The 13014-nt window shown below is 36.7% G+C and overlaps 1 protein-coding gene across 1 annotated transcript; it reads left to right on the forward strand.

Moving 5' to 3' along the window:
- Positions 1 to 8148: 8148 nt before the first annotated feature.
- On the forward strand, positions 8149 to 10721 carry LOC122080310 (wall-associated receptor kinase 2-like). Its single transcript, XM_042647261.1, has 3 exons — positions 8149 to 9094; positions 9179 to 9349; positions 9457 to 10721. Exons 1-3 carry the CDS (start codon positions 8200 to 8202, stop codon positions 10557 to 10559), a joined length of 2169 nt encoding a protein of 722 aa, XP_042503195.1. The 5' UTR covers positions 8149 to 8199; the 3' UTR covers positions 10560 to 10721.
- Positions 10722 to 13014: the final 2293 nt, after the last annotated feature.

The raw sequence follows: 13014 nt of genomic DNA on the forward strand, positions 1-13014 counted from the left end.
TATCTCCATATTCGACCATTAGATTTTAACGATCCAAAGTCCAAAGACTCCCAAAATATTTTCATGGATAACATTCGATGGTCTGGGTTTGAAACACAAATTATGTGGGTAATTAGATAAAAAAAAAAAAACCTTTAAAATTGGGAGCATTGCAAATCAAAATTTGGGGAAAAATGATGACAAAAAATGTGCTGTATTTGTGCCCGACGGAGGATTTAATATTGTCATTATTTCTTGTCAAGGTTCTTTTTAGGGCAGAAACAACGATGTGAATAGCCTACATCTGAGATGAGACATGCGAGAGGATAATGAATCAAACGGCCATCTAAATTGCCTAATGGTTAAGGCAATTTTTGGGAGTTTCCGCTTATGATAGAACTTGGAAGTAGGAAGATTGCTGTTTTTTCAACCTCTTGCAAGGAGAGAGAGAGAGAGAGAGAGAGAGAGGAGTGTGGAAGTGTAATGATGGTAAAGATGAACAAAATAAACAAAACAGAAAGTGGGGGAAGAAGAAGAAAGAAGAAAAATGAAGAGGGGGGATTCGGGGGAATTCTTCACGTAAGATAAAGGAAAGGGAGAGGTGGAGAAAGAGAGAGAGAGTGAATTTTCTCTCGTCTATAAGAAAGAAAGGAAAGAAAATAAGAGGAAGCAATGATTGAGAAGGTTTATGTATAGGTAGTTGCACCTCAAAGTAAGTGGACTATGCCATGATTCACCTGATATGTATAAGATTCTCCATAATATGTATCATTTTTATGTATGTAAAGTATGTTTTATAGTTCATGAAAATAGGTTTTAAGTATAGTTTCATGTCCGTCATGAATGTGGAGGTGAGACCCCAGGTCAAGATACTATCCAAATCCTTTGAAATCAAAAGCAAGACAAGGGAGAGTAGTTGAGAGGAAGGCATTAGAGAGCAGTGATGGATTTTGAAGGACAAAGTCAGTCCTGAGCAGCGCTAGGAGTTCTGAAACCGTGGCTGGTAGTGATGAAGAAGAAGAAGACAATTTGGAGGTCGATCAAGGGCCATAACTACCAATCAAAGGCCAATCTCTGATAACAAAGTTTTTCAAGAGCAACATTCCCTCATCTACTTTGGGAAGCGCATGGAACATGGATCCTATTGGGATTCCTACTGATGGTATGGTTAGTGTGCCTGGGGATAGTGATCCACCTGCGGAAGAGGCATTGGATAGTCGTCTTTTTGACTCAACTGGAGGTTCTACAGTGGATGCTGGTGCTAGGGTGACCATACAACCTAATGGAGCAGCGATGGCTTTTGGTGGAGAAAATGGGGTTATTGTCCCAGCGTCAATAAAATCTTATGCCGCCGCAATGGGTGGAGCCTCTTTGCTGGATATTGATGCTTTACCGGCACCTATTCGTGCGAGGAGCTTGACTAGAATCGATATTCCGCATGAGGATTATAAGGCTTTTTTGACAAGGTTTCAGTTTGCACTAATCGGCCACGTTAATTTTCGTTTGGCATCTTTGGACGATCTGAGGAGGGCAGCCAAGGAGAAGTGGAATTTAAAGGAGAAAGCAATTATGGCTCCATTGGGGATAGGTTTTGTCGCTTTCCAGTTTCAATGGAAAGTGACATGTCATCAGTTTGGAGGCAAAGCCCTTTGACGTTTGGGGGTCAACTGATTCGATTTTAGCGTTAGAAACCAGATTTTAACATTCATGATAACCAACTCTCGACGAAACTCGTATGGGTGAGATTTCCGATCTCCCCTTGGAGTACTGGCATGAAAACGTTTTATTGTTCATCGTAAAAGTGGTGGATAGGTCAGTCGCCCTAGATCGGAAAACTCGCAGTGCATCAATGGGCCATTATACTCAATCAAGTCCTTGTTGAAGTGGATAGCTCGTCGATGGCATCGCGTGTTATAGAGATACAAGTTCAATGCCAACAACCTGGTTTTACTCAACAAGTAGACTACGAAGATGATATTGGACATTGCGGGTACTATAAGAACGTGGGTCACTTAATTGGTGCTTGTCGTGTGAAAACAGACGACGAAGCAAAGTCGAAGATGAAAGACCATATTGGAGGTGTGGTTGGTACCAGTTATGTCGAGGTTGAAGGTATAACTGTTCCAGGCATGGCGGTAGGAATCTTTGAACCTGCTGATGGGGATCCTTGTAACTGAACCGTAGAAGAAGGTGAGTCAACTCAGGTATCATCTCCTCGGTTGGCAAGGCGTGATTCCAAGGAGAAGTTTCAAAATCCTTCCAAAAACATGGATACAACCAATATCGTTGAGCATAGTTTGGTGATTTACAAGCAATATCATGTAAAAATTGATCCTCTTTCCATGCAAGGTGGAGATTTGGTAGTGGATAATGGAGAAGGGATTGCAAAAAATTCTCCTTTGGTTAGTAACGTAAGAAGGGAGGTAGGCAATTTTACAAATGATAGCTTTGATAGATATCTTTCTAATACAGTTAGCAGTGAGGTTGTTACTGAAAATCCTGAAGATGAGGAGCTGCATGATAGGACTCTTTCCGTTCAAAATCCTCATTTAGATGGCAGTGTGAGGTTGCACGATAACCTTCTATTCCAAAAAAGTACGCATGAAGTGGGAAAAAATAATGAAATTTCAAACGCAACTACTGGCGATGTGTTGATGAATTTGAATATCCCAATTAAGGATCATGGGAGAAAAAAAGATGCGACCTTAGATTCTGAACACGGGTTAGGATTTGGGTCGGAAGCTGGGTAAGAAACTTTTTTGAGTGAGGAGAAAAATAGTGAGTCAGAAGAGGATGAGGTGCGATCTCATGTGGATAGTCCAGACAAATTGGAGACCCTAGCTGAGATCTATGGTCATTTAGAATGACAACATTAGGGAGAAGTGTGAGGTGGTCGAGTTAAGGGCCCTAATATTAGGGGAGGGCATGTGAACGTTGTAGAGAGGAGGAACTTGGTGGAGTCTTTTTCGCTGAGTACTTTCCGAGGAAAAGATACGTACCACATTGAATTTTCTTGAGATTGCTAATATCGATGAGGCAGCTAGACTAAGGGAAGAGCATGATGGCTTAGAGAAAGTAAATAAAAAAAAGGGCAAGAGAAAGGCTAGCCGAAAGTCTGAACGTTTTGGCTCATCATGGAAGTGATTTGTTCGAGTTTTTATTCTAGAATAAAGGTGCATTTGATTCTGAGATTTCGTACCTCAAGGGATTGATTTTCGTATGTTAGGTTTTTTCCCCTTGCTGATGGCTTTGCTGAAGATGGGGGGATTGATCTATTTTTTGTTGGTGGTTTTGGCTTACTTTGCCAATTTTTGGAATTTTTTTTTTCTTTCTTCTTTAATACAAATGAAATTTTAGCAAAAAAATGGAAAGTAGTTGAGACAGGTCAATAAACTACCGGTGAAGTGATATGAGCAAGAGATTTTAATATGTTATGAAAGATATTTTTCTGCATGTCACGATCCAAACCTGGGATAAGGATATGGTCACACCCTCGCGAGCGGAGATCAAAATGATCAGAATTCAAAACCAAGCATCCATGCATAGTTCATAACATTCCATCCCAAACATTTAATTAAACCTTCAAAACCTACATAAAGTTATATTATATATTAGAGTAAACAGGATTAAACCCTAGTGGCCAAAATATTTACATTCCATACTCCCAAGTCCTCCTTCATACTTGGTCAATATTTACATTAAGTTCTCTTAACCATTAAGAGTCAACAAAAAGTAGAATTATAAAAGATTTTTTCTTTTGTTCACCATCAACTTGTAGGCTCCTTACTAGCCCTATAGCTCTGGCCATTACCGGTAGAAAATGATGTATAATAATGGGGTGAGCTCGACAGCCCAGTGAGTGAATCCCCGTCTAAAAAATTCAACACCAAACATGCACATATACTTTTGAAACAAACCAATCAATAATAATCATTTATTATGTTTAAAAAATAACAAACATAAAAGTGCTTATTCCATACATTTTCCTTTACCCCTAGTCATAAGTGGACTTCACCACAAGGTCTCTTGACTCTAGTCTCACCAAACAAGTCTCTTGGCAATGGATGCCTCACTATGTTGTCTCTTGAGTAGGTTTCTCCCAAGTGTCTCTTGGCACCTATGTACCTCTACGTGTGGTCTCTTGACCTCGGTCTCACAGATTATATCTCTTAACCGGGTCTCACCCAAGCATGTCTCTTGGTAATTCTCATAACCATAATATGACTCAAAGCATTATCAATATAAACACATGCTCATCATTACAATATGCAACTCAATCTTATCATTGAATTACACTATAATTGCATCAACGTGCTCAAAATCATCATATACACATAGAAAATGCATCATATGCACATAGAAAATGCATCACACCAATCATAAGCTATATTCATATATGGGGAAACCATCTAAGAAGGGAATCAATCACCTTGATTCTTCAGCTATAGTGTTAGCATAACAAACTTGTAACACGTCAACCATTCACTTGTAACTAACAAGATAAGTTCTCAATAATCAATCATAGAATGGTACACCTTATTGTTCTTTCAGCAAGGTTCTAAGGATATTTTTGTCCCTAAAATAAGTAACATATTTAGATCATTGAACCGTGAATTCAATGCCGTTGGAATAACCTCGATCCAAGTTTGGATGAAAAACTTATGATAATTTTCTCCATTCTGTTTTCTGTAATTTTTCAAACAGCTGCCCAGAAATTTAATTATGCTCTAAGGAAGAATTTATGTTCTCATTTCAAGTTAAATTTAAGGTCATTCTTAGGCATAATTAGATAGAGTCTACTTCTATCAAAGTTAAAGCACTGTGAGTCTAGTTTTTAAAACATTTAGAGTCAACTAATTTTGAGTTCATATGAAAAAGTTATAATATTTTTACTGAATAAAGGTCTGCAGGCTAGAATAGTAAATCAAAATCTGAAATGGATTTTAGGTTCTGAAATGGATTTTAGGTTCTGAAATTCTCAAATTTTGGCTCAAATCTTTAAACCCCATTCACATGCATTCCATAACAAACATAAACACTTCATCCTAGATCTATCTCATACTCAAATTTCATAAGTATTTTCAAATCAAAATATGTATTTCAGTATACTAACCTGAAATTCTGAAATCTTTGTACTCAAGTATGGACTAGAGACTGAATTGAATAAGACCTCCCAACTCTTAGAAATTTTTCAGAAATGAATTCTATTTTCTCTTGAATCTCCTTCTCCCTCTCTAGATTTAAGTTTTGAGTTTTTATAGAATCCTTTAAAAGAACCTCATTCTTTTCATTGATCATCTTCTTCCTCCTCTCTCTTTCTCTCCATTTCTTAAGCTCCTTCTCTTCAATATCTTCCCTTCTTTTTCTTCCTTCTCCTTCTCTTAACAAAGTAGAAGTAGAGTTTTAAGAAGAAACTCACCAATATATCCTTCTCCCAATTTATCATTGCTAAATTTAAGGATTTGTGAATTGTCTAAATTACCCCTTGATTCGGCTTTCAAGCAATGGCACCTGCATTTTAATGGTATCCCTTCTAGTTTGTGTTAATTCATTCTAAACCCTCTAACCTTTGAAGTATAATAATTCATTCCACTTGAGTGAAAAGACAATATTACCCTTCTCCACCTTCACTTTAGCTAATATGCTTCAATTAATGCAGTAGTGTTTTTACTATTCAAGGAACCCTTAAATAGTAACTTTCATGAAAATTGACTATTTTGCCTTCCTTGATTTAAAAATTTATAACTTTATATGTTGTAAACTAAAATGTGCAAAGCTCATTCAAAGTATATAGGAAGTATTGAACTCTAGACCTATCCCTTTTTAGTAAACTACCATTGGACTACTAGCCCCTGGAGGGATTGACTCCAAAATTAAAAGTATAATAAGAGATTTACTAGTAACAACTCAATAAGGGTAATTTTTATTTTATTATCTAAGCCTCTCAAGTCTTGCAATAACACTAAGAGAGAAGTTTTGATGTCATCCCTATAAGGTACAACACAAAAATTATTTTATTAATAAATATTGGGACGGGTTATTACAATCATGTATGAGGAAAGTATGATAGTATAAATAATGTATTATTGTAGTAACTGTGAATATTCCATGTTCCATCTAACTGAGCTAATGCCGGCCTATTAGCTGACCCAACTATAGTTTTATGTCTAATAGGTCAAGTGTGCCTTGATGCAAAGGAAAGATCAATTGAGCAGAATAAATGATTTATATTTTTGGAGAATTATAAATGTATTTTATTATATTTTGTACATAGGGTACATGATATGTATGATTTGATATATGGAGACTTGAATTGTATATTTGAGTTTGTTAGATTTTATATATATTTGATGAACATCAATTAGAGTGTGCAGCAGGAGCACGATGGGTCACGTGAATAATAAGGTGAATAATAAAGGTGGGGTACATGATTACTTGACCAAAGTATTGAGGTTTTAAAGTTAATCAATCATTTTTATACCGTTATTTAACAGTGGCTCACAAGAGTCTGCACCCATCCCTCGCCTGGATTTTGAGGATTATAAATTTCATATCTAAAAGTTTAGATTTTAAAAAGATTACTAACTCACAAATTATTTATTACTAAAAAAAAAAAAAATTGAACTTCCTAAAATACCCCAACACCTCATCTCTCTTTCCATGTTTTATTAATTCTTCAAATATGTGGGCCCACCACCACCACCTCGACATCTTCCTTTCTTCTTTTTAAAGTTCTAAAGTAATAATAATGAGAATGAGCAGACATCATTGCTCGTAATGGAGAGGATCAGACATTTATACTAAAGGCCTTAAAGATTTAAAATAATAATAATAATGAAGAGGAGAAGATATTATTAAGTAATGGAATAAGATTGTATTTCTTGAAGTGATTACAACAACTGATCTATAAATCGCCTAGAAAGGATCCCACAAAATTGGAAACTCTGTTGATCTCTCTACAATGGAAACTCTACTGAATTCTCTACCATAAAAAGAGTACTGGATAAAAAGGTTTTTCTCTTTTTTTTTTTTTTCTAATCAGTTGGAGGCATGGTTTCAAACATAGGATCAGACTGGTGAAATCGTTGGGATTGGACTGATACCAATCATGACAGATCCGAAACCGATCCATTGGTGAAACCCAAGCGTAAAAAGATAATAAAAATCCTTTTGTTTTAACAAGGGTATATCCATCTAATTCAAAGCAATCTGAATCGATAATCATATCGATATCAATCGATACCAATCTAGACTCTACCAACCTTGGTTGGAAGAAAGATTTAGTGGATAATTTGGTAAACTAAAGCCCAATTTTGGATAATCTTATAATTTTCCTTTTGAAGTATCCACACGCATAAGAAATTTTCCTTTTCTTGGTTCAAGCATTGAACTTGACTTGACCGAGTTCAGATCAGATCCTAACACAAGAACCATACTAAAACAATTTCTACGTGACAGAAGTTTTAGGAGAAACAGAGATAATGGGCTGTCCTTTCCCTTCTTTTGCTTCTCGATCTCTTCATATATTTTATTAATATTAAATTTTAAAGGGAGGCGCCTTTTCATGTCGTAGTTCTTCTTTTCCATAAGTCTTTTGCTTCTCGATCTCTTCATATATTTTATTACCATTAGTTTTTTAAGGGAGGTATCTTTTCATGTCGTAGTTCCACATTTTCATAAGTCTGAGTGTATCCAACATTATTCTTTTTCCTCTTTTTTTTTATTTTTTAAGGGACCCATCTTCTCCTTCTGCTCCTTTCCCCTCTTTCTTATTCTTTCTCTACAAATGACAGCGAATTGCCCATGCTTTCCGCCCTTCCATACAAATGCACCGAACCCTCACCCGCAACATCCCTTTCGCTCACCCACAAACCACACAATCCCCACCCCCATCCTCTACGAGGACAATCCTGTTTATGACTTGCATTTTCGGGTTCTACATTAATTTAATGGTGTACTCTCGACATCATGATATGTACTGTTTCTCCACATCATCGAGATGTAGGTCCCACATCGTTGACTGAGGGGAAAAGAAAAAAAAAAACCTCTGACAAAAGAAAGTAACTGCACCATTCTCTCCGTCCTTTTGAACACGTTTAGGGCAAGCACCATATTAGGACAGGGGGTACAGTCCTTGTGTTGGACTTGATCCGGACTCACCCAGCAACACAAAAATTGCAGGGGAAGCAAAGCACAGCAAAAGCGAAAAAGAATTAAGCCATGAGTCTTCTACTGGTGCTATACCTCCTCCTCCTCCATTTATGCCCAGCAATAACATCAGCATTGTCAATGGTGAAGCCTGGGTGCCGAGATAGATGTGGGAACGTCACAGTTCCTTACCCCTTTGGCTTGGGCGATAATTGTTACAGAGAACCAAGGTATCAGGTATTCTGCTACAACACTAATGGCCTTCCAAAACTGTTTAATTACGTCGGGGAACTCCTAGATATTTCTGTACGAGGCCAACTACGCACATTGTCCCTTGTAACTACAGATTGCTACGACTCACGGGGCAAATCGATCTATGACTCCGTCTTATTGTTTAACTCATTAACCAGCAACAGTATTTTCTCGATCTCTGAAACAGAGAACAAATTCACAGCGATAGGTTGTGACACAAAGGCAGAACTCACTGGCTTTCCTAGTCAACAGTTCATAAGTGGATGTAGAATGCTTAACACCAACAAAAAGGACTTGATGAATGGTTCCTGCACAGGTTTCGGCTGTTGCCAGACCTCCATTCCAAAGGGGTTCTACGACTTCACCATATCGGTTTCAAGCTACTATAACCACACCATGGTTTATGATTACAATCCTTGCAGCTACGCTTTCATCGTTGACCACAACTGGTACAACTTCTCCATATCCCATCTCTTTAATTTCACCACCAATTTCGATGAAACAGGTGCTCTGAAAGTCCCTCTCGTTGTGGATTGGGCCATAGATTGGCCAAAAGAGAGCAAAAATGGATCTTGTGAAGAAGTTAAGAAAGATCTAGAAACTTACGCGTGCGGCAAAAACAGCGTATGCCGTATCTCCAAGAATGATCTTGGGTACAGTTGCGACTGTTCTCAAGGTTATCATGGGAACCCTTACCTTCCATACGGATGCCAAGGTAATCTTGAAATGGAAACCTCACAGGTGATCAGATGATGATCCCTTATATTTATCACCAATCTATTGTTTCTATTTGTTGCAGATATAAATGAATGTGCGGATCCAAATACTAATCCTTGCAGCTGGACTTGCACCAATCTACCTGGGAGTTATTCTTGCTCTTGCCCACTTGGTTATCATGGAGATGGAAAGAAAAGTGGAAGTGGCTGCATCCCTTATACAAAGCATCCCTCCTTCACACGGGTCATTGTAGGTAATCCTCGTTATCATTTGTTATAATTCTATCAAATGTCCCATGTATAGAAGCTCAGCATTTCAAATTTAAACATCTAACTTCTTTAACGTTATTGGGTTGTGCAGTTTCGTCTGTTCTAGGGGGTGTGGGTCTTGCATTTCTATTCTTTGGTTCCTTGTGGTTGCATAAGGTATTGAAGAAAAAAAGGAAAAATAAACTCAAACAAGAGTTCTTCGAACGGAATGGTGGCTTGTTACTAAAACGACAAATTTCTTCAGAGCAAGGTGATATCAAAGCAACAGAAATATTTACTGATGATGACTTGCGAAAGGCAACAGACAACTATAATGAGAATCGAATTCTTGGTCAAGGAGGGCAAGGTACTGTATATAAAGGTATGCTTTCAGATGGAAGAATTGTAGCAATCAAGAAATCTAAAGGGGTTCATGATCAAGGCCGAATCGACAAGTTCATTAATGAGCTTATAATTCTTTCCCAAACCAACCACATGAACGTGGTTAAATTATTTGGATGTTGTTTGGAGACTGAAGTTCCTCTACTAGTTTACGAGTTCATCTCCAATGGAACTCTTTTCAGCCTCCTCCATGATAAAAGTGGTGATGCATTCTCATTTACGTGGGATCACCGCTTCAGAATTGCTAAAGAAGTTGCAGAAGCACTTGTCTACTTGCACTCGGCAATTTCTACACCTATCTATCATAGAGACATCAAGTCTACCAACATACTCTTAGATGATAGATATAGAGCCAAAGTGGCAGACTTTGGGATTTCAAGGTCAGTGCCAATTGATAAATCTCACTTAACTACCTCAGTTGAAGGGACATTTGGGTATTTTGATCCGGAGTATTACCAATCAAGTCAATTCACTGATAAAAGTGATGTTTATAGCTTTGGAGTGGTACTTGTGGAGCTATTAACAGGGGAAAAACCAATTTATTCAACTACATCAGAAGAGAAGAGAAGTCTAGTTTCCCTTTTTATTTGTTCAATGGAGGAGGATAGACTCTTTGAGGTACTTGATGCTCAAGTGGTAGAAGAGGCTAAATATGAGGAACTTAAGGCAATTGCTGTACTTGCAAATAGATGCTTGAACATGAATGGCAAGAAAAGACCCACAATGAAAGAAGTTGCAACCGAGCTTGAAAGACTGAGAGCTTCTCCATTAGAGAATTTGCTAGTCCAAGAAATTAAACAAGATGAGGATTAAATTATAACTAAACCAATAGGCCTATGGGATACTAGTTCAGTTTCAACTACATTTTAGACCATGGAGACCAGTGCTACAATTCCATTATCTAACCAGCCATTAACTTTTAATCCATTGCCTTGGTTTTTATCTCATGAACAAGATTTGGTAAACTTTGTGCAATATAATTTCCTTTTTTTTTTCTTGGTAAACTTTGTGCCATGTAATTTTTGACTCTAGAAATATTTCAGACATAAATTATGTTGCTTTTAATGTTCTTATTCCCTTCTTATCTCTTATAATACTTATTTCTTGTTGTTTATATCGGTTACAATATACAAGTAGTTGTATGACAAAATTGCAAAAATCAAGAGTGTAATCAATAGGGAGGTCATTTAAAATATAAAAAGAGAATTCTAGTTCAATGCCAAAATTTCTATATAAGAATTTTTTTTAATTAATTAATTTATTTATTTATTTTTGAGGAAGTTGATTTAATTCGAGGAAATAAGAAGGAAAGTCGTGGTTATACAGTATTAACACAGTTCCAATCCTACTTTGCTTCATACTCAGTTGCCACTTATGTTGTCCTATCTTCTCCTATCTTGTAGAGTTCCATTGGTCACCAAACTCTACATCTTATTAAAACTCCTACATACCTAGAGTTCCACATAATGACAAATAACATCCTCTCATAAATTTTGTGTTGTCATCTACATCCACCATGCCTGATAATAGAATCCTATTCTAAAATAATCCAAATCCAACACTTTAAAGATAGCCTCTAGACAATGCAAACTTCATCAGGTTAGAATCTTGGAACAGCTATATGCTTAAAAGAGACAAAACCAAACTCTTATTTGGAATAGCTGCTAAACACACACAAAAAAATGGGTCAATAGGGGCAGACTTAGCGGTGGTTTTTCACCTACCTCTAAGAGGAAAGAATTGGGGGCGGTTTGTTAATTCGCTCCTAAAAAGTATGCATTAGGGGCGGTATTGTATATTGGTCTCTAAAGTGATTATAATAAGGGCGGTTTTATGAATTGACCTCTAAAAATGGTACAATAGGGGCAATTTAATTTGTCTACCTATAAAGGGTATTTAATAGGGGTGGAATCCTGTGTTCGACACAATAGATAGTAGTTTCTTCAATAAAATGTAATACATCCATAGATGAAGTTGCCCCTGAAAATCTGATACATCATAAAGATTTTTTATTTTTTTTTAGAAAAGGTATATAAAAACTTTCCAAAATATGAATAAAATTACAATCCTTGATAGATACAGTGATCAACATCTTTATTTAACAAGAATTGAATACTCATATGATAAATCCTCTAACAACATAATGACCTCTCTCCTAGGTGGAGTTGGCACCTTGCCGTGTCTTCGAAACACAAAACTCTACCTCTGTCTGGTAGGGTAGTTGTGTGATGATTGCCTCCAACACATCTCCATGGATTGGAGCTTCTTCTAATAGTTGTTTCCCTTTGTCTCCTCCCTTTGCTTCAGTCTTTCCTTTACCACGCAGGAGGAAGAAGAAGAAGAAATTAAAGAATACGATATTTTTTTTAGTAGGAAAAAATATAACAAGGAGTAAGTTTACATGTGATGGGAATAGGCTAATTGGTTAATAATGGGACATTTTAATCATTTTAAAATAACAGAGGAGAAGATGAGGTAAGATTTCACTTTTCGGGGAATTAGAGGTGAAACTTGGAATAAATGAATTTGAGTAAATAAGATTTAAGTTCAGGAGAGTGATACAAGTTTTCCCTTTCATATATAAGAAGAATAAAGAAACCTAAGAATTATTATGGCCGTGACATGATAAAGTCCACCCTGCCCTTGTGAAGAAAAACCTGGTTTTTCTTCAATTTTTTCCTTACATCTAGATGATGTTGGAAGATTGGCAAATGGATCTCCCTCTTATCACTTTGCTTAACCTCTCTCAGAAACTCAGACTCAAATTAAATTCAAAAAGAGTGAAAGAAAGACACCCCTTACCCTTACCCTCTCCATGTCCTCCAAAGTTGCTACGTACTTTCTTTCGATTTGTCTTGCATTCTATGCTAGTAATTGCACTGTAAAAAAAAAAAAATGGTAGATAGAACATAATAATGAGATATCTTAAAGTACATTAAAAGCTGTAACAATTTAATTTCGTTAGAAATGAATAATTAGTATAATATAATAAAAAAATTGTTTATTAAATAATTTCATAGAGGACAGCCAAAGCATTTCTAAAGTTTCTAATATGTATCTTGGAATAATTTATTTATGTATACCAAATGTTTCTTTCATGAGTCATGACCCATTATGGGACTTTCTCTAGACAGTCGTAAATATCTTTGATGTAGTGAATTGGTGCTCATCAAACATGTTTCACACCATAATCTTTATCAGTGTTCAAGTCTATTTTAGTTGTGAACCTCTCCCTCCCTCCCACCCCACACACCCCCCCCCAAAAAAA

This window comes from Macadamia integrifolia, chromosome 5 (genome assembly GCF_013358625.1).
Source record: "Macadamia integrifolia cultivar HAES 741 chromosome 5, SCU_Mint_v3, whole genome shotgun sequence".
Taxonomy (NCBI): Eukaryota; Viridiplantae; Streptophyta; class Magnoliopsida; order Proteales; family Proteaceae; genus Macadamia; species Macadamia integrifolia.